The 23,232-nt window shown below is 33.4% G+C and overlaps 2 protein-coding genes across 2 annotated transcripts; both read left to right on the top strand.

The window, feature by feature from the left end:
• The first annotated feature begins 6,195 nt into the window (after positions 1-6,195).
• LOC124912904 (kirola-like) lies at positions 6,196-7,326 on the top strand. Its single transcript, XM_047453541.1, has 2 exons — positions 6,196-6,391; positions 7,058-7,326. Exons 1-2 carry the CDS (start codon positions 6,196-6,198, stop codon positions 7,324-7,326), a joined length of 465 nt encoding a protein of 154 aa, XP_047309497.1.
• Positions 7,327-11,181: 3,855 nt separating this feature from the next.
• LOC124912237 (cell division control protein 48 homolog C) lies at positions 11,182-17,692 on the top strand. The gene is made up of 11 exons (XM_047452804.1): positions 11,182-11,297; positions 11,623-12,654; positions 13,106-13,692; positions 14,429-14,581; positions 14,663-14,779; positions 14,859-14,963; positions 15,813-15,878; positions 16,466-16,530; positions 16,633-16,834; positions 16,912-17,031; positions 17,498-17,692. Exons 2-11 carry the CDS (start codon positions 11,733-11,735, stop codon positions 17,534-17,536), a joined length of 2,376 nt encoding a protein of 791 aa, XP_047308760.1. The 5' UTR covers positions 11,182-11,297; positions 11,623-11,732; the 3' UTR covers positions 17,537-17,692.
• The last annotated feature ends 5,540 nt before the right edge of the window (positions 17,693-23,232 follow it).

The following is a 23,232-nucleotide window of genomic DNA, read 5'->3' as shown; positions in this document are numbered from 1 at the left end:
GGGTCAAACATAAGTGGTTTGCCTATAATGCTTGAAATATAGGTCAGGCCCATTGGGTTGCACATGTGTGGTGGAACATTCTTGAGATTCATCAAGATTTGTTCAAGTTTAGACGGTTTATGATTAGTATTAAGTTCTTCGCTCCACTTGTACAACTTGAATCTTTTTCCTCTAATAAAGGTATACTCGCTCTCTATGATCGACTTTATTTCGCTTCCATTCCTAAAGGATAGAAAGTATAATCCGTGATCATTGATTGTGATCTTCTCCAGACTAGAGGATTCCCACTGACCCATCAACGTTCTTTTAACCTCAGCAAATGGTACTTTCATGTTGCCCATAAAGTGAACAACTATGATAAAATCTCATGCCTTTACGCATTTTTCTTTAATTTCTGGTGGGAGCTCAAACCGGTGCGGATGATCAAGTGTAATTACCTTTGGGAATAAGGTGTCTATATGGAATTTTCCCTTTTCAGGATCGCTCATAGCATTTCCATTTCACACATTTCCTTCTTGTCAGGTTTTGTTTGGGTTGCTCATGATTGTGTACACCTTTGTTTTATTACATTTCGAAATTTCCTTCATGGCGTCAACCGTTCACTTGATCACTTCATCATATTGGTCTTTGTTGAAGAGATTACAATTCTTTAGATAGTGACTATTGAACTGAGCAGATCATTTCTTTCCCGGGGCATCGTAATCTGTTGTTTATTAACTTGGAAAAATAGCTTTTTCATCTAGTTTCTCAGTCCTGCCAAATTTGCTATTTTGTTTTTCTTCATTGACCACGTTGGACCAGTAGTAGGATCCTTGTTATCAGCCTGAGTATTTTCTTTGCAAAGAATTGCAGTAGTAGGAGGAGCTGAGGAGATGATTGTTTTAGGGTTGCTATATTTCTTGACTTGTGTGCTCTTTTCGGCCCATCTAACCCTTGTATTTCCCATAAAACTGTTGTCTTCAATTGTTCTAATCTTCTTTGGAATATCCCCTTTAGTGCTCTTCTCTTGTGTACCAGTTTTCCTCTTTTGAATTCTATCAATTCGAATTTCAGGATCCAGATTAACGAGTGGAAAAAACGCACACAGGTTTAATATCTTAGGGTTAACCTCGGGTGTCACGGTTTCCTTGGGATTTACTTCAGCATTCTTCTTGGAACTTGAGTTATTTGCCTTCATGTTTTTCCTTTCTTTGATTTTCGATCCATTCTTACCCTTCTTAGCTATTTTAGAATTATTCGGTCTTGTTTCTTGACCAATCCTTTCAATTTCAGCACTTGTTTTGGAAGAACTATGCCCATTTGCTTTTGGTTTGATCTTTGTTGTCGACATCTTCTTCATGGACTTATGATATTCAATGTCGCATATTATTATTTCATCATAGTTGGTGCTATCGTCTAATTACAAATTAACATTCATGCTTTGATTCTTTTGATTCGACCGGTGGCTCATAGCTTTGATGTCTACCTTTTTCAATTCAAGATTCATGTCATCCACCCTTGTTAGACCCACCTTTTTAGCAACCAGATTATCTTTTTCAGACCTAGCCAAGCGAAAACCATTGGCTAGCCCCTTATCAGACCCGGCCAAGCGAAAACCGTTGTCTAATTCTTCCAGTTTCATACATTCTTCACCTCTTATACCCTAACTTATATTCTGACCTAACTTATTTGTAGCTTCCATGAGATCCATACCCAAACCCAGGCTTTCAAACAAATTGCCATTCATGGTGCCATCAACCAACGAATCAATATAATTCTCAGTCAAGCTATCACCATTGGCTATACCAATCAAGTTCAGTTCATCATCCTTTAAATCTGTATTATTAGGCTTTTCTGATTTAGCTGAATTTATTTCCATGATCAGCTCCAACTTAGATCCAATTTCTCCAGTATTTCCAGATTCTGTTAGACTATGTCCTTCAACAACTTCAGCTAGATGTGCATGCTGTTTAGAAGATCATGCAATTTTAGCCTCAGTTTTAGAATCCTGGGCGCATTTAGTGTCTTCTGTCCAACCTTTTTCTTAGCCTAGTCCATAGTCTGGTTGTCTGACTTTCCATCTGATCATTAGCAGGACATGTAGACTTAGCATTCTGATCATCAATAGAACCCGAGACTTTCAAATTTGCAAGATTTCCCATTGCAGAACAAGATTCTGAAATTATATCTTTCTTTAGACCCAATGGACTCTGAGCAGCAGATATCTCCATCTCTATAGAGGCAATTTCAATATGACCCATTTTGCCCGGTTCAACATCCTCTATAGTAGGACCGGTAAAATTTGTTTTCTGATCTTTCTTTGCACCTGAATAACCCAAACTGTCATGTTTTCCTGTTTCTGAAACTAACCCCGGCCTTGTAATATTCTTTGAACTTACTAATTCTCGACTAATAGTCGTATTCAGCCCTATCATACTTACCTCAATAGGAACCCCAATATCAACTTGATCATTCAAAACAGACATAGATCTCAGCATAATGTTTTCATCCGATGTAGAAACAGACCCCAACATTGAGCTTTCAATATGATCCGATAAACTTGTACAATTTATGTCATTTTCCTGCATTACCATAGAGCCCTTTTGACAGATTATCTCCAACATTGGGACCAAATTTTGAGCACAAGCAACCCGATTGTCATCAGTTTCAGCTAGACAAGATTTCAATTCCAATTTCCCAACAGAATGACCAGTTAGGTCTAGGTTACCAACTAGCGACCCTAACGGTCCATTATGTGCAGCAAGTCCAATAACAACAGAATTTTCTGGAATTAAAGTTCTATCATTTCTATATGCAGTTCTATCTTTTCCTATCATTTCTATTATGAACATGCATATCATTATAGTATGAATCCCCAATAGAACTACTCTCATATAATTCATCAGCATGTGGAAATGAACTCATACCCGATGATGTATTTGGAATAGAATCAATAGGCTCATCTTCTCCATTGTTTAGGACTTCATCCATGATTTCTGGCTTCTGCTTCCTGGGATTGTTAAGAGACCTGCGAGTTCGTCTATCAGACCTAGCCTTGCTGCTTGTCGACGGCCCCTTCAACACCTTCTTAGGATCATCAGGGCGGACTTGAAGGACGCCCCTTGCTCGAGTAACTACACTGGACGGGCGCGTACTAGTCATTGGAAAGATCAAGCGCAAACTGCTTAATCTTCAAAAGAGCTAAAGAGGTTGGAATTCTGTAGTAAAGGGTGGGCGCAAACAGCACGATTGGAAACCAATTGCACCAGAATAGGGGCTTGAAGATAATTACTCAAACAAGAAAGGGTTTAAGCAATTTTGGAACGGTCTGTAGCTACGAAAGCTTCCTCTAGACCGAACACTTGATTTAAACGGAGAGAAAGAAGTTCAATGGAGACCTGCCCGCACCTCGCGGTGTGGTTTGATGTCCCGACCGAGGTCCGAACTAACCTGTAAACAAAAAGTGAAAGAGGAGGGCGACCGATGCCGATTCACGTCAGGTCTCTATAGAAGGGGGTTTTGACGAAATGCTTCGGTCAATGGTAAGAGAAGATGACCGCGACCGTCCCTTGCACAACAGAACACGTTCCAAAGGGCGCACAACAACCGATCGAAGGCGCTGGAGGATGGCGGCCGACTTCCGATGTAGAAGCACGGTCGCGGCGAGAATCCGTGTCGTTTGTATCGTTCATGTCGATCAATGACACTTGGTTAAAAGGTTGTACTTATTTTGTTATGTTGCAAGTTCGAAACATACCTATAACATTTTTTATTTCATCTTTAAATGTTTCAAGTTTATGGGCGGGTTAATCTATGCCCGACTCAAGTAGCCATTTATTTATATATATATATATAATTAACTACATTTCTGACTTAGCGAATCAAATAAATTCAAATTAAATATTATTATATAGATATATATTATTTTAATATATATATCTATTTTATTTTGTTTTTTTTCTTTTGCTATTTATGTTGATGTTACCTAACTAGACAAGACTTAAAAGCCAATATGGGAGAAGGCTATAACCCATCCGTAATAAAATCTTATATTATATTATATTATATTATATAATATAGGGACAAAGTTTTAAATGAGCACTTAATATTTTTCCCTTTTTAATAATAATTTTATAAATTATTATCTATTTAAAAAAATATATTATATATTATTACTTTAAAAATTAAATAATTTAAGATTAATTAAGTTTTTAATAATATCAATTCGAACTACATTATTTTTAAATAAACTTAGTTTTCTTAATAAGTCAATTGGATTAATTCTCACTTATAAACTAGAGCGGCCAGACGGGCCAATTCATGGCGCGGTGAGTCTATCCATCAAAATTTATCGTTTGACGGGTCGACGGCGGGCTGGTCCACCATCCCGGCGAGCTGAAAATCCCCAACCCAACCCAACCCAATGTAGGTTGCGGGTTAGGCGGGTTAGTCCGCGGGTTATCTCATTACAAATAAAAACAAATAAAAATTATTAATAGTTTTAGAAAACAAGAGTGCAAGAACATGATCAAATAGTCATAATACACACTAAACAAGAGTCTTGACATTGATTAGTAGTCCTATAATGTTTACCCCACATTTATATTGTTTTTTGCATCCATTACATTCAACATTTTCTATATTATCAAAACCTTCATTTTTTTTAAATACATCCAAATATCATAATATTCTCTAGACTTTTTAGATGACCATTGATCATGCTTAGCACTTTCAAATCCATCAACATCCAAATTAATACCTAGATTTTTAGAGGAGTCCATTTCGAAAATGAATCTGTTATTTAACAGAATATTAAGTTTTAGACTTTCAATGTGAAGCTTCTAGGCTAGAACCAAGTTTGAATCCACGAACCCTTGAAGGCGAGAACGAAGAGAAGAAAAGCGGAACAAATAAGTAGTCGGCGGCCAATGGGCGAAGTATTGAGTATTGACTGTTGCAGTCTAAAACAAAGTTTGAATCCACGAACCCTTGAAGGCGAGAACGAAGAAAAGAAAGGTGGAACAAATAAGTAGCCGGCGGCGATGATGGGCGAAGTATTGAGTATTGACTGTTGTAGTGCTGCCTGTGAGAGAGAAAAAAACTAGGGTTATGCGGCATATGCCTATAAGGCTATAAATCAGATTAGATTTTTTTGTCAACCCGCGGGCCAACTCAAGCCCGACCCGCCTAAGCCCGCGACCCGAGCAGGCTGGCCCGTGTAGGCCCACATCCAAATAGGTTGCTAATATTTTAACACAACCGTCTAAATTGTTTGACGAGTCGGACCAACCCAACCCAACGGGCCTAACCCAAATTGACGGCTCTACTTATAACGTTGTATTAATTCAATAATATAATAATTTAGATTTCTAATTTTTTTTTATCTTAATGAACATATATAGATCATTTTGAAAAATAAAACAAAAACCCTTTTGATATAAAATGAATAGGGATGAAACTCTTATCTAATTAATAATCATATTTATTAGAATTGTTAAATTAATTAAAATAATAATTATCTCAAAATATTTTATTCTAGATCATTATTATTACATATATGATTTAATTAAATATATTATTTAGTAAATATTATTCTAGATAAAATTAGTTATAAATTAAAAAGTGGTAATTTTGTTACAAAAATAGAAATAAATTTATTATACAAAAAATTATTCAAAATTATTATTAAATTAATAATTCTAAATAAAATATTTATACAAATTATTATTATTAATCTTTTTTTTAAATTATAATATTTAAATATTTTTTATTTTATAATAAAATTATTAAGTTAACTCGTTAATAAAACGAGTAATAAAACAGTGTGTTACATCCAAGTGAGAAATTGTAGTAGCTTCTAAGTTAAAATAAAATTAATTGATAAATATAACATAGATTATCAAATTTGTATATATAACTTTGACAATAAATTATCATGTTCATCTAAAAGTATCATTATTATATTTTTACAGATGTCCTAGCCCACAGCATGCATGACTGGTTAGGAAAATTGCAAGTTGGATTAATTTATTATTTTCATTTTTTAACTTAGAAAAAAAGATTTTATGAGATCTTATTAATATTTTATTGTATTATTAGCTTGAGTAGTATATAAATTAAACTCTATAAATAGTCCCCCATAACCCATAACCCATTACCCATTGGAAGGAATCATCTAAAACAACTTCTCTCTCTATATCAATATCATTGATCATAATGGCAAATACTAATTTACGGAAGCTGGTGAATCAAGTGGAGATTAAATCGGACGGTGATGTATTTCATGAAATTTTCAGGCAAAGGCCTCACCACATCTCCACCATGTCTCCTTCATTGATCCAAAACGTTGATATTCACGATGGTCATGATTGGGGAACTGTTGGATCTATCATCTACTGGAATTTCACTCACGGTATTAGTTTTGTTGAATGTTTTATTATTTTTTATTGGAATGATTAAAAGTTGATTTATAGTAAAAATCTTAAAAGCTATTAATATATATTGAAAAATTAATTGTTTTAAAGAAAAATCAATGGTCTTTTGAAAAAATGAATAAGCTTGAGATTATAATCAAGCCCCACCCAGTATTAAGGGTGGGGTTAGCTAAGAGTCAAGTTGGTTGGAGCTCAGCCTAAAGGACCGGGCATCGATCGGGTGAGGCTACATAGGCATTTCCTGATTAACCTAAGATCAACTTCTCTTCGGACACTCTAAAAAAATAAGCATTTAACCAACTTTAATATATTTATTTAATTTTTTAAAATTACAATACAACTATTATCTTTTTTTCATCCCTATATTAAAGAATATTTCAATACTAAAAGAAAAGCACTTATAGTTAATAAGAGTAAGGCTGTGTTTATTTATATCTTTCCCTACATAACCGAATATATAAAAGATTTTGCAAGGGTATCCAGTCCCTAAAGTGCATAATAAATAACTAATTGAAGACTTTGACTTCTCTCAACAATGAATTGTTACTATGGAAACTGATCAAAATAAGATTATGAATATATTTGAGAATAAGAAAAATTGGTTATTTCTTGATGATTACAACAAATTGTTTGGTTTTTGGAAGATGGTAAGGAGAAGGTGGCAAAGGAGATAATAAGAGAAATAGACGAGGAGAAGAAATTAGTGAAGTATGAAGTTCTAGAAGGTGACATAAAAGAACATTACAAAACATTTTTCGTCACTGTTCATGTGGACACTGAAGGAGAGAATAATCTTGTTACATGGACATTTGAATATGAGAAAATGAATGCGGATGTAGAGGATCCCACCTCCCTCATGGATTTCTGCATTGCTGTGTCGAAAGATATTGAGACTCATCATCTTGTTAATTAATATGATGGTAAGAATCAAATGGAGTGTATGGTCATGGTTGTGTCTTATTGTGTGTGGTTAAAACATTATTATATATTAATAAGCTATTAAATAAATTGAAAATGTGGTCTATCTTGTTGTAAAAAATGATGTTTGTGATCATTTCATCATGTTTGGTAACTATATAATAAATTGGAGGAATAATTTTAAATTTGATGTTTTTTTATAATTCTCAATCTCCCTACTTATTTCGGATTGTAATTTGAATATTTAATTTTTTGTATGTTTTCCAAACAAAATATCATATTATTTATCATTAGAAAGTTAAAATGTCGAATCAATATTTTTCAATATTTAACCGATAATTAATTTTTGAATTTAATAAGTTAAAATGTAAATCGATTCTTTTTAATTTTAGTAAGTTAAAATGTCGAACAGATATATTATTATTTTTTTTAATTTAGAAAATTAATATATTTAACTGATATTTTATTTTTTTAATTTATGAATTTAAAATTTTGAAAAAAAAATCTTTTTGAAAATTGAATGGTAGACAAAATTATTGACAAAACTTTTGATATTTGAGTAGGAATATTTAATATTTGGTCTGAATCGAATATCCGACCGAATTCGAATAACTTAATCGATTTTTTTTTTTCAGTTTTCAAATTGAATTTTAAATGGATTCGAATTCAAATACGGTTTTCGGTTTATTTTTCTAGTTTGTTCTTAACTCGAAAACAAAACCGAAAACTGAATTATTTTTTATTATTTATTTTAATTATATATTATATAATTTATTACATATAATTAAATAATTATATATTAATTTACCATGGCCTCCTGCAGTATCCATAACATTTTTATCAAGTCCAAATTAACCTTAGTCTTTCATAATTATATATTCCAACTTCATCTCTAACTCTAAAAATATCTAAGATTCTTCACCTATCTAGATATCTCACTAATAATATTTTGGTAGTCACCAATACTAATTAACTTCCATCGTTTAACTACTGAACATTGAGATAATAAGTTATTAGAATTTATAGGTTGGTTGATTTTTACATTTTTTTATAGTTTTTGATTTTTAGTAAATAAGATCTCTCTAATTCAAATTTGAATTTTGATTTGAATTATAATTCGAATTCGAATAATTCGAATTCGAAATTGATTTGACAATAAAAAATTGAATTATGTTCAAATTCGAACTGAAAAATCGAATTCGATTCGGTTTGAATAAAAAATTTCAAATTTGATTCGGTTTTCGAATTGTATTAAAAAAAATAATCGAAGAACAAAAACCGAGTAACTCGAATAATTCGAAAACCGAACTAGTGAACACCCCTATATTTAAGTTATCCTAATAGATTATGTGAACCAATATCTTAATAATATAGATAATATATATTACAATCGTTTTTTATTATATATTTTTTAAACATTGTAATTCAATTTCAATTACTATAAAATTAGAATTATAATTTTAATATAATTTTAAATTTCACTCATCTAAACGGATTTTACAAAATATATATTAAATTATTGTTTTTTTAATAAACAGTATTTTGGGTAATAAATTGAGTAATGTGATTAGCAAAAGAATTAATTCTAGTGTTTTATTATGATTGTATTTTTTAAAAGAACTAGGAAAATTTCCTTGCAATTCACGCGGATAAGGATAAAAATAAATTAAATTAAAAAATTATAATAATATTTATTCAATGTTTAAAATTATTAAAATAAAAAATATAACGCTCTCATTCCACATTTTATTCACTTCGATAAACACAACTTATTTTCTCACATGTTTCATCATATATTTTTTCCGAATGAATCTCTCATTTCGTGATTTTACACTTTCACTTTGTCAATCAAATATTTGATTCATATTTTTTAATAATTAGCATCGTGACCTCACACTTTGTTCAATTAAATATTCGATTCATATTTCTTTAACCACTTTCAAATGATATCGGTCTATTATCTCTCGACAAACCACATCTCAATCAAATTTGGTTAAAGGTTGTACTTGTTTTGTTAGGTTGCAAGTTCGAAATCTACAAAAAAAAACATTTTTAAATTTACCGTTTTAAGTTTATGAGCGGGTCAACCCACAATTCGACCAAAGTATCCATTTACTCTCACATAAATATTCAAATTAACCACGGTTCTCGACCCAGCAATCCGAAAACTTTAAAAATTAAGCATTATTATATATATATAGATGAGTTAGTTAAAAATTTGAACTTTTATTGTTAAAATGTCTCGCGTTCATCAAATTTTGTGTTAAATCTTAATTATAAAGTGTTGTTAGCCTAGTTGGTTAAAGGGTTGTACTTGTTTTGTTAGGTTGCAAGTTCGAAACCTACAAATAACATTTTTAAATTTATTTTTAACCGTTTTAAGTTTATGGGCGGGTCAACCCACAATCCGACCCAAGTATCCATTTACTCTCACATAAATATCCAAATTAACCACAGCTCTCGACCCGACAATCCGGACATTTTAAAAATTAAGCATCATTATATATATATATATATATATATATATATATATTAGTTTGTTAAAAATTTGAACTTTTATTGTTAAAATGTTTCACGTTCATCAAACTTGGTGTTGAATCTTAAATATAAAGTGTTGTTAGCCTAGTTGGTTAAAAGTTGTACTTGTTTTGTTAGGTTGCAAGTTCGAAATCTACAAATAACATTTTTAAATTTATTTTTAACCGTTTTAAATTTATGGGTGGGTCAACTCACAATTCGACCCAAGTATCTATTTACTCTCACATAAATATCCAAATTAACCACAGCTCTCGACCCGGCAATCCGGACACTTTAAAAATTAAGCATCATTATATATATAGAGATTAGTTAGTTAAAAATTTGAATTTTTATTGATAAAATGTCTCGCGTAATCAAATTTGGTGTTGAATCTTAAATATAAAGTGTTGTTAGCCTAATTGGTTAAAGGGTTGTACTTCTTTGTTAGGTTGCAAGTTCGAAACCTACAAATAACATTTTAAATTTATTTTTAACCATTTTAACTTGCAAGTTCGAAAAATACATATATCATTTTTTATTTTATTTTTATTTTTAATCGTTTTAAGTTTTTGGTCTGGTCAATCCACGATCCGACCGAAGTATCAATTTATTCTCACATATATATACAAATTAACCACAACTCTCAACTCGACAAATTCAAAGATTATATGATTGTCGCGCGTTCATCAAATTTTGTGTAAATTTAAAATATATAGTTTTATTAGATTATTTGGTTAAAGAGTTTACTTGTTTTTGTTAGGTTGTAAGTTCGAAACATACTTATAATATTTTTAATTTTTTAAAACTGTTTCAAGTTTATGTCCGGGTCAACCTACGATTCGACCCAAGTTGATATTTACTCTCTCATATATATATATATATATATATATATATATATATATATATATATATATATATTATTTATTTTATTTATTTTTTCTATTATTACTTATTTTAAAAATAAATAAATTAATAATCATAAATATCTATAAATTAATAAAAGAGAGAAATAATTAATTAAAAAATAATAATTATTATTTTAAATTAGTAATCATAAATATCTATAAATTAATAAAAGAGAGAAATAATTAATTAAAAAAAAATAATTATTATTTTTATTTAAAATTGTATTCTCTTAAATATATATTATCAAATATAATATATTTTAAAATATATATATTTATAAGTTTTGTTATTTAATTTATTATTTTCCTTACTATGATTATAAAAATTATATAAATAAATAAATTAAGTAATAAAAAAAATATTTATATATTTACAAAATTTTCAAACAAAATTTTATTTCTTTAATTATTTTGTACAAAGGATTCAACGGGCCTTTGGGCCTGTTGCGGTAGGTCGCGAAAGATATATAAGAACAAGGAAGACAAAGACCGCTATAATCTGAGGGAGGCGTAAAAGAACAATTTTTCGAGCTCCAGATTCCAGGTCAGTCGAAATACTAGCTTCTGCTGTATTTTATAAACCGATCAATGTAAGGGTTCACATCCTTGATTCATAGATAGGGATTAGTTAGTTCATAATTCTTCTGTAATTCTTGTTTGAGAAGTTGTGAAATAATTTCAGCGTATCTATGCTAATTTGATGATTTATGCAAACTAGCTGAAATCAAAGTTTTGAAATTAGATGTTAATAAGCTGTCGCTTTCTACCTTTCTCCCCGTTACAATTCATATTTGTTATTCCTTGTTGCTAATTAAAACTGTAAAATCGTGGATTTTTTCTATTCAATCCTTTGCTTTTCCTTGTTGCAGACTTTGTAGCTGGAAGACCTAAGAGAACTCTTATTTTCGCAGACCTAGGCTTACATTTTTAACAATAAGCTCGGAATTACCCTAGCAAGAAGCCCTCTCATACCTGTAAAATGGGTAAAAGACGAGGCGGTGGTGGCGGCAGCGGGACATGTGCATCTAGTGTTCTCCGTCGGCATATAGAGTCGTGCAAGCACAAGTATCCGACCCTTGAGGAACTTGTAGATCATCTGCGGTCAAACTACCCACACTATAGTCGACAAAAGCTAAATCCTTTAACCAGGGCAGTTAAGCGAATGCTAGACATCATCAATTCGAAAGAAGACCAATCTAGCGATATCAGCCATAGGAGGTCAAGTTCCCCAATGGACGAAGAGGTCCAACTGTCAAAGAGAAAGATGAAACTGATTGACCAGAGCGAAGAAGAGAAGATAGAGCAATTGGAGAGGCAATACATTCAAAAAAGACTGAAATTTGAAGATGGCAGTGTGTCTTCGCAGTCTGAGACATCCTCATCTGAGGAAGAAGATGATGATATTTCCACATTTGAAGATGCAATTTACGAGCAGAAGGTTGAGCCAAAGATCGACTTGGTGAAATCCATGCTGCGGGCAACATACAGCGCATCAAAGGATGCAGTAAAATCAAAAAGGAAAAAAGCGGTTGAGGAGAAGAGTGTCGAATTGGAGGATGTTGGGTCTAGTAAAGTTCCTATGCAAATTGATTTACTTGGAAACAATTCAATTTTGGGGAAGGTAGAAGAAGAATTAAAAATCTTACCCGGCAAGAGGGATGGGACGAGTTTTAGTGACCTAGGTGGAATGGCTGAGATTGTGGAGGAATTGAAGATGGACGTGATATTTCCAATTTTTAATCAGCATCTTTATAAATCACGTGGAGTGCGTATGCAGTCTGGAATTTTGTTACATGGGCCACCAGGGTGTGGAAAAACGAAGTTGGCTGAGGCCATAGCTTTTGAGTCTGAACTCCCTTTCTACAAAATTTCGGCTACTGAATTGATCAATGGTGTTTCAGGTACATATTGATGTCTTTTAGCATCCAATTTGTTATATTACCTTGCTTATGGTTTTAGAGTCACTGCTTATAGTTATCACAAATTCTTGCCAGAAGAATTTTGTTCTTACATTCATTTGACTATTCTGTTTACTATTGTTAGGGTATAGAAAAAAGCTTTCAATGAATCATCATGCTGGTTATGAAACCACTATTTTGTCATCTCAAATGTTCTGGGTTAGAGGGAAATACTTTAGTATGTTCTGGGTTAGAGGGAAATAACTATTCTAGTATTCTGTAACAACCTTCCAAACTCTTGCAAAATGAAATTTATCATCTTTCCTTGTTTCCAATCCAATTTTTCCTTCTGGACATTGTAGGCTAGATATCACTCATAACATGTTCTAGCCCATGGTTATTGTGATGTAAGACCGTTCGACTTTTGTTTAGTCCTTCATTGTGGTAATTTCAGGTGGATCAGAAGAGAATATCCGAGATCTTTTTGCAAAAGCCTACAGGACAGCACCGTCGATTGTGTTCATCGATGAAATTGATGCTATAGCTTCCAAAAGAGACAATTTGCAGAGAGAAATGGAGAAAAGAATTGTTACACAGTTGATGACTTCCATGGATGCTTCACACCGACCTGTTCAACCAGATGGAGAAGCTTCTTCTTCGGATAATCCTCCTTATGTTCTTGTGATTGGGGCTACTAATAGACCTGATAGTATTGATCCTGCTTTAAGAAGGCCTGGAAGGTTTGATCGCGAGATTGCCTTGGGGGTTCCAAATGAAGAAGCTAGGTTAGAAATTCTTTCAGTTGTTACTCGCAGATTTAAGCTTGAAGGTTCTTTTGACCTTTTAAAGATAGCCCGGTCTACACCTGGTTTTGTTGGGGCTGATTTGGAAGAACTAGCAAACGAAGCTGGAAAATTATCTATGAGAAAACTCGTCATAAACAGAAGAAATCTAGAATCGTCGAAAGATAAGAACTGGTTTAAGAAATCTTGGCATCCCAAAGAGTCGGAAGATGATGGCATAACAATGGCAGATTTTGAGGTAATCATAGGATGATGTATTATTTGAGTTATTGTGCTATGCAGATTTAGCTGCTATTATTTGTTAATAAAGGATAAACTTTTCATTAACTAGAAAATTGTTGTGAATGCGAGAAGCACTGGAAAAGAAAAATGGAACACAATTACAGAAATTAGATTCTAATACGCTCAAAGAAGTCCCATCCATTGCATATTCCTTTCTTCTTGATAGTTGCGAGAGTAAGAAGAATGGAGCCTTTGATCTTAGCAATGCTATGCTTTTTCCTTTGAAAAATTCTATGTTTTCTTTCTAAATAGACCACCACATAATTGGAAGGATTGGCTTTAAGTGAGAATCGTTATTGGGACCTCACATTTCAAGATGAAGGCCTTGTTTGATCTTGGGTTATTAGAATGATTAAGTGATTATTTCTAAATAATCTTACTTGATGCAGATTCTTGTAAATCAGGTTATTTTTGAAAAAGGCAGTAGGGTAAAAAATATTAATGATTCTTTATTATTATTTTAAATAGATAGTATTTTAGTTGATGATTTGATTGATGGGTAGAAGGTCGATTGTTTGAGGTTACCCTGACTGGAGGCCTTCTATGAATGTTAGGTCTCCTTAAGAAGTATATGTGAGGAATACTTGGAATTGTGGATGATTTGTGGACAGCTTTTTCTTTTTACAAACCTCTTTTGTTTTTTTGAATTTTTTATTTTGTTGTGATTCCAAAGATGATGTGTCTAAGTGCAGGAAGCAGCCAAAAAGGTCCAGCCTTCATCGAAAAGAGAAGGGTTCTCTACCATCCCTGAAGTGAAATGGGAAGATGTAGGTGGGATGGAACCAGTAAGGCATACGTTTATGCGTTCCATAGTTGGCCGCATTAAGGATCCCGATGATTATAAGGTGATCACCATTCCTTCATTTTAATGAAACATGTTAAGTTTTATTTTTGTGTAGTGTATTTTTACATTTTTAATGTTTTAGGTATTCAATGTTGATACGGAGAAAGGATTTTTGCTTTATGGACCTCCTGGCTGTGGAAAAACATTAATTGCAAAGGCTGTGGCTAATGAAGCGGGGGCTAGTTTTATACACATTAAGGTATGCGTGTTTCTTATTGTTTTCTAGAGTTGTTATAAGATATTTCTCTCAAGTCTTAATTGTTTTTTTTCGTGTCTAGGGTCCTGAACTCTTGAGTAAGTATGTGGGAGAAAGTGAATCGGCAGTTAGAACTATATTCCGCCGTGCAAGGACATGTTCCCCGTGTATAATTTTCTTTGATGAGGTGCGTTGTTTATACTTGTTATAGTAACTTATCTGGTTGATTATCATGATAGTGGCCCTACTACTAAATATGCACTTTTTTTATCTCAAATTGTGTTTTGTATTTTTATGATTATTTTCTTGTGATTTGGAAAATAATTCAACTTGATTCAACTTAGTCATTGATTGACAACACAATTTATACTTAAATGTAAATAATTAAATGAATATTTGAATTAAGTTTATTTATTTTATTTAAATTTAACCTAAATTAAGCTTAAAAAAGTATTTAAAAATGTGGCTTAATTCGATAAGATACAAATTACTTGAACTTGTTAATATAGTAAGATCTTACAAAAAAAACTTAACCATTGAAATACAATCATATTATGTCAATATAAGGGTAAAATAGTCTTTTAAGTATTTCCCCAAAAATTGTTTCACATTTTATGAAATTAACTGAATATCAATGCTTAATATTATATATTTTTATTTAGTTTATTCAACACTATTTTCCTGAGGTTTAATTAGCACTTCAAATTCAACATTAGCACTTAATTTTGTTTTATCAAATGCACCCTTATACTTATTTACCAATAGAAATATATTTACTTATTAGATCATGATCCATCCATCTACAACTTTTTTTTTATCTAAACATAAAAAATCCAACACAAGTACAAAGCTGACGAAATTTTATTGAGATTGAAGTACACCTCAATAATTTCTAATAAAACATAGTTACTTAAAATAACATTGAGGTAATCATGAATGATAGAACTGGACTTCTGGAACTACTAAAAAAAAGTCTCTCCTTTTTGGTCATGCATATACTAATGAGTTGATGTACCTGTTGTCTCATCTTTTTTAGGTGGATGCTTTGACAACGAAACGAGGAAATGAAGGTGGTTGGGTTGTTGAAAGACTTTTGAATCAGGTCTCCACTATGTTCATAACCCTTTCTTTCATATATCTCGTGAACTAGAAATAAAAGACACTCCAGTAAAATGCATAAAAGGATAACTATCTTTTTAATGGTGATTTGTGAACTCAAGGGTTTGAGTAATGTTGCAGCTAACATTGAAGGCCTGTTTGATATTTGGATTATTTGGGTAAAATCATCAAAATAATCTTAGTATTTTATATTTTAAAAATGTTTTAAAGAATATAAAAGAAGGGTAGTTTTTAGTATTTAAACGATGATTTAATAGAATAATTAAAACTTGTTTGGTGTACAAAGTGGCTTGCTTATGTTTGTTATTTGTGTTAAATGACCAAAAGTTCGTATTGTTTCATATTTTAAAATGTTGCAAAGAAAATAATCATAATTTGATGGAAGAAATGATTGATGAAGGAATATTGGTTTACCAAATCTAAATAAACCATATCAAACAAGCTCTTGATGGATCTGTATCAAAACAAGATGTTACTTAAATTAGTTCAAATCTCCTCTAGGGAACTCAAATTATTTGCTTGTTCATAACTAGATGTGTAAATAAATTTGAATCCTTGTCAATTTTACAGTTATTGATAGAGCTGGATGGTGCAGATGATAGATCGGGTGTCTTTGTTATTGCTGCAACAAATAGGTTTGCTTAATCTTTTAAATTGTGTTTTAAGAATCTTGTCTTTATTATTTATTTTTAGTACAAATTTAGTTACCTTTTGTGGTTATGATTTATTTTTCCTAGACCCGAGGTCGTTGATGCTGCTTTCTTGCGGCCTGGAAGACTAGGAAAACACCTACATGTCGGTTTGCCTACCCCGGAAGATCGTGGCTTGATTCTTAAAGCGCTTGCACGAAAGAAACCTATAGATCCTAGTGTTGATTTATTGGAAGTTGGGAAGGACAAAGCTTGCGATAATTATAGTGGAGCAGATCTTCGTGCTCTTGTCAGTATTCCTATTTTTTTTTTATTTCTGCAATTCTTCTCATGTGAATGATGCTCATACCGCTTGTTAATTTATAGGTGAATGAAGCAGCAATGGCCGCAAAAGATGAAAAAAAAGTCGACTTAGATTTGTCCACTATACATAAAAGGCATTTCGACATAGCATTCCAAAAGATCTCCCCATCAGTCTCCCGAAAGGTATTTATTTATTTTATTTTTCAACTTACATTTAAACTAAGCACATACATGAAAGTTAGTCAATCAAGACCAAATCATTCTTAACTGATATGTAAATCTGAACACATGTTTATCTTCAAATTTGAAAAGCTTGTTAGCAATGTCCCATTTGAATAATTTAGGTGCAATTCTGCTCTTATTTCACAAGGGCTATTTATTCTATATTTTACCTGATACAATGTAACTGCTATTTTTCATACCCATATAAGGTTAAAAAGTTATTAACATGATTCAAACAAACTTATCTATGTCATGTGATAGTAGTAACTCTTTTGAAGGTAGATTTGCACATTTATTGTTTACTATATTGCTTAGCTTAGTCTGCTCCTTTATTTTTCGTTGGTGCTCCGGGTTTTCGAGTTTCTTAAATTTGTATGTCCAAGCTTTTTACCGATTTCTCACCTTCAGTAATTGTCTTTTGTTGCAGGAAACTCGATTTTACGATAACTGGTCAGGCGGCAACTGATAGTTTGGACTACTTTATTTTTGGTGACTTATAGTTGCCGGTTTTGATTATAGTTTTCCTTGTTATTGTCATATAATGGAATGAGTTTTTATTTTATTATTATTTTGAATTGGCACTGTTTTATGGTTTAGTATCAATGGATATTATTATTTTTTACTGAGTTTAATTTGGAGAATTTGAATATAGATTTTTACATTGGAAATCCATACAAATATATGCATATGTATTACAAATATATCCAACTATTCTAATTCTAGATAAATTCTTATTGTTTTAAATTTAGTTTTTATAAATTATTTTATAAAAATTAAGTGAATTTATATTTATAAATTCAAAAAATATTATTACATTCAATTAAATGAACCTATTTTATTGATTTTGTAATTGTTAATTTTATATTTATTTATGTATAAAAAAATAAAGTAGGTTACAAGTGTATAAAATAATTGAACTACAATAAAAATTACTTACATAAGAATCAGAGCTTATAAAATTTTGGACAATAAATGAAATTTAGTCTCCATAAATGTGTTTACAAACTCATGAAGATATATTATGTTACCTTATTTAGCACATTTTAAATGATATATTAGAACTTGGTTTTCTATTTTTGCTTTTGTTTGTATATTGAACAACATTTCAATAATTTGGTTACAAATTATTTTCAAATATTGAAAATAATAAAATGAAAATTATTTAAATTTAAAATTCTTTAATATATTTAGTTTTACAAACTATATAAACACTAAATATATAAACAATTGATTACTAGTAGCGATGGACTTAGCAAAAGAATAAAATAAATGACGGATAAAAGTGTAGCTATAGCTAAAGTAATTTGCGACAATAATTGGACCTGTTTGAAATGAGGGAGAAAACAGTAGTTGGACCCTGTCCCTATGGATTCACTCGTTTTAGTTGACGCTTATATTGCAATAGGATGGATTGGGACAAAGAACACATTTACAATTTTCATCTCGTTCTAACTACGAGAAATTTCTTATTAACATTTTCATCCCGTTCAGTTTTGAGAAATTTTTTGTAGACTATTGTTTATATCATATTTTCTAAACAAATCTATTATAAAATTAAACAAAAATATTTTTTTATTTATTTTATTAAAAATTCATATTATTATAAAAAAAATAATTTAAAACTCTTATAAAATATAGAAAAATAAATATATTGATAATTTATATATTTAATTATATTTTTTATATTCGAGACAGAGTCGAGGTTGGAATACAGATATCATTCCTGTTCAATTATCTGTCAAACCGGAGAAAAACCGCTCTAAACGGGTTAATTCTGTTAAGAAACCAAACAATCTCACTCCACAAAATCTGCAAGTCAAAGATGCAATCAAGTCACAATATATTCCTCCATAATCTTAGTGATTGACAGCTAATTGTTACCCATATTTAGACTTCACAAAATCTGCAAGTCAAAGATGCAATCAAGTCACAATATATTCCTCCATAATCTTAGTGATTGCACAGCTAATTCTTACACATATTTAGACTTTACATATAACAAATTGTAATATAAATAACCTGTATATTTCTCATTCATATATACAATTATTCCTTTTCAATCATATATCTTCTCTACATGGTATCAGAAGTCTAGATCCTACAATGTCATCAAACGCCTTCTCCGTCCCAAACCCTACCGACCCCGGCTATCCCATCTTCTTTGTCAACCTATCGCAATGCAAACCCTTACAAACTACAAACAACACCACCAACTTTACACAATGGTCTTCCCAAATCAAGACATTCTTATTTGGTTTCGGCCTATTTGACTACCTCACTAGAGAAAAGAAATGCCCACCACCAACAATCACCAAAGACGACAACACTGTCACCCCTAATCCCAGTTACGCCTCATGGTCTCGACAAGACCAACTATTGTTAGGCTCCCTCATCGGCACTCTTGACGCCAAGATCGCACCTCTTGTAGCCTCTGCTGCTACATCTCATGAAGCATGAACTGCTCTCAAATCTCTCTACGCAAATCCTACTCGCAGCCATATCCTCCCAGTCAAGAAACGACTTGACTCAATCAAAAAGACACCCGATCAAACCATCACTAACTATATGCATCAAATAAAACAATGCACCACTGAACTTGCCAATCTAGGCAAAACTCTAGATCCCGAAGACATCATTGCAAAGGTTCTAAATGGGCTCGATCAAACCCAACACCGTTCCATCATCGAAACCGTTGAAGCTCGAGATACTCTCATCCCGTTCGATGCTTTCCATGAAAAACTCATACATCATGAGCTCACCAAACTCCATGACAACACCAACTCCACCTCATCAACACCTACCACCGCTTTTGTCGCAACCTACAAACCATCATCGAATACTCGCCAAAATAACAATTACTCCCGACCCCAATACTCTAAAGACAACAGCCGACAGTCCTCACCACACTACCCCAACCCCTCCTCCTCATCCAACACCAAATCACCTGATGTCTGCCAATATTGCGGCTACACTGGTCACACCATCTCCGTCTGTCGCCACTTCTCTCGCGCCCATCCTAACTTTACACTCAAACCCTTTATACGTCAATCTCGCTACACTCGTCCTCAAGCCAACACTGCATATTCATCTCACGCCCTCCATGTGACTGGATTATAGATAGCGGTGTTACTCACCATGTCACACATGATCTCGATAATCTATCCCTTCACACTCCTTATACATGCAACGATGATGTTATCATCGGTGACGGCTCATCTCTTCCAATCTCTCACACAGGTTAATTCACTATCACCTCTCAAAACAAATCTTTACTCTTTCAAAATGTTCTTTATGTTCCAAAAATTGCACAAAACATTATTTCTGTCTCCAAGTTTTTCCTTGATAATAATGCACAAATTGAGTTTATCTCTTCTTCCTTTCGTTTCAAGGCTAACTCCACGAACACCATCCTACTCCAAGGAACTTTTAATCATGGCATGTACACCTGGTCTTCTTCCTACAAATGTGCCCTTCAAACATCTCTCACATCATCTACTTCAAATCTATCCACCATGTCTGCTCTCCTATGGCATCACCGTCTTGGCCATCCGTCATTTAAAATTTTTTCTTATATTTCAAATTTATGTAATTTAGGTTCAATTTCATCCCTTGATTACTGCAATTCTTGCAAGATTAATAGAGCACACAAACTTCCTTTCTCTCAATCCACTCTTACGTCTACAGCTCCCCTTGAATTATTATTTTTAGATGTTTGGACCTCACCCCACCTCTCACATGACAACTACAAATATTATCTAATCTTTGTGGACCATTACACTAAATATGTATGGTTTTACCCTCTCAAAAATAAATCCGACTCTCTCACAGTCTTTCTTGACTTCAAAAAATTAGTTGAAAACTATTTCAAAAGAACGATCATAACCCTATTCTCTGACAATGGAGGCGAGTTCATCAAATTGGCTCCCACCTTACGCGCTAATGACATCTCACATCTTACTACACCTCCCCATACCCCTGAACACAACGGCTATGTAGAACGCCGTCATCGTCACATTGTCGAAACTGGTCTCTCTCTCCTATCTCATGCCAATCTACCTGTCACTTACTGGACACATGCATTCTCCACCGCTGTGTATCTCATAAATCGATTACCTACACCAACCTTACAAAATGACTCTCCCTACTATCGACTCCTAAATGTCAAACCTATCTATTCCCAATTACACTCCTTTGGCTGTCTATGCTACCCATTACTACGACCTTATGCTTCCAATAAACTAGATCCTCGATCTCAACCATGCATTTATCTTGGTCGTTCCCTAACTCAAAGCGCTTTTCTGTGCCTAAATCTTACCACAAACAAAATCTACACTTCTCTTCATGTCACTTTCATTGAGCATGATTTTCCATTCCACCGTCTATCAAACCAACAAAATTCAACTTCGCTTCCCTCACCTCACGAATGGTTTCCCACTCCTCTCATACCTATTTCATCCCTCGTCCTGTAACTCGTCTCACAAACAACATAACCAAACCTAACCCAAAGTATGCCCAACTTACCACTATCTCCTCACCCACGTCACTACCAACCACCCCCAAACAAGCACTCTCCATCCCTCATTGGCGTGATGCTATGCTTGCTGAATACAATGCTCTACTGAAACACAATACATGGACTCTCGCACCACCTAGTGAAGCTCGAAATGTCATTGGTTGTAAATGGGTCTTCAAAATCAAATATAATCCTGATAACACGATTCACAAATACAAAGCTCGGCTTATCGCAAAAGGTTTTCATCAACAAGCTGGTCTTGACTACTCTACCACCTTCAGTCCGGTTATCAAACCAGTCACGATTCGACTCACCCTCTCAATTGCTCTCCAACACAACTGGATATTACGCCAACTCGACATCAACAACGCCTTTCTCCAAGGTGATCTCCAAGAGACAGTCTTCATGCAGCAACCATCCGGCTTCATCGACGCTAACAACCCTTCTTATGTGTGTCGTTTAAACAAAGGCATATACGGGTTAAAACAGGCTCCACGCGCATGGTTTACAGCCCTCACCTCCTATCTACTACAATTCGGTTTTACAACATCTCTCGCCGACCCCTCTCTCTTCATTTACAAAAAAAATGGCGATCTCCTATATGCACTTGTTTATATCGATGACATTATCGTAACTGGTCCTTCACCTGATTTTGTCTCGGTTTTTATTTCCAACTTTGCCAAACGCTTTTCTCTCAAGGACTTGGGGCAACTTTCCTTCTTCTTAGGGGTGGAAGTACAACACAACACTTCTGGTCTCCTTCTCTCCCAAAGAAAGTACATACACGACTTCCTTCAACGTCATGACATGCTTGACTGCAAACCATCAACTACCCCTATGCTTGCTCACCCTCAACTGCTACAAAATACCTCAACACCTCCATGTGATCCTACTACTTATCGTTCTGATGTTGGAAGCCTCCAATACTTATACCTCACACGTTCTGACATTGCTTACTCTGTCAACAAGTTAGCCCAGTTCATGCAACACCCGCAAGAAGCTCACTGGACAGCTCTCAAGAAGCTCCTCCGCTACCTTCACGGGACTTCTCACTTTGGTTTGCAATTACATCGCAATACTCCGTCATCACTACATGCCTTTAGTGACGCGGATTGGGCAAGCAATGTTGATAACTTCATCTCCACTATAGGTTATATCATATATTTCGGAAAAAATGCTATCTCCTGGACATCTCGCAAACAAAAAATGATAGCCCGATCCTCAACCGAAGCTGAATTTCGTGCCATTGCTGACACCACTTCCGAACTCAATTGGATAAAATCCCTTCTACAAGAACTCGACATCCACTTACCTTCTACACCTGTTATATATTGTGATAACTTAAGTGCTACAAATTACTCCGCCAATCCAATTTTTCACTCTGGAATGAAGCATGTTGCTCTCGCTTTTCATTTTGTTCGTGAACAAGTCCAAGCTGGAACACTTCGGGTACAACACATCAGTGGACATGATCAGCTCGCCGACGGCCTCACCAAACCTCTCCCTCGCCCGCGTTTTGAGTTCCTATTATCCAAGATTGGCCTCTTCAATGGAAGGTCCATCTTAAGGGGGAATGTTAAGGAACCAGACAATCTCACTCCACAAAATCTGCAAGTCAAAGATGCAATCAAGTCACAATATATTCCTCC

This window comes from Impatiens glandulifera, chromosome 8 (genome assembly GCF_907164915.1).
Source record: "Impatiens glandulifera chromosome 8, dImpGla2.1, whole genome shotgun sequence".
NCBI classification, from domain to species: Eukaryota; Viridiplantae; Streptophyta; class Magnoliopsida; order Ericales; family Balsaminaceae; genus Impatiens; species Impatiens glandulifera.
This window is presented reverse-complemented; position numbering and strand designations above follow the sequence as displayed.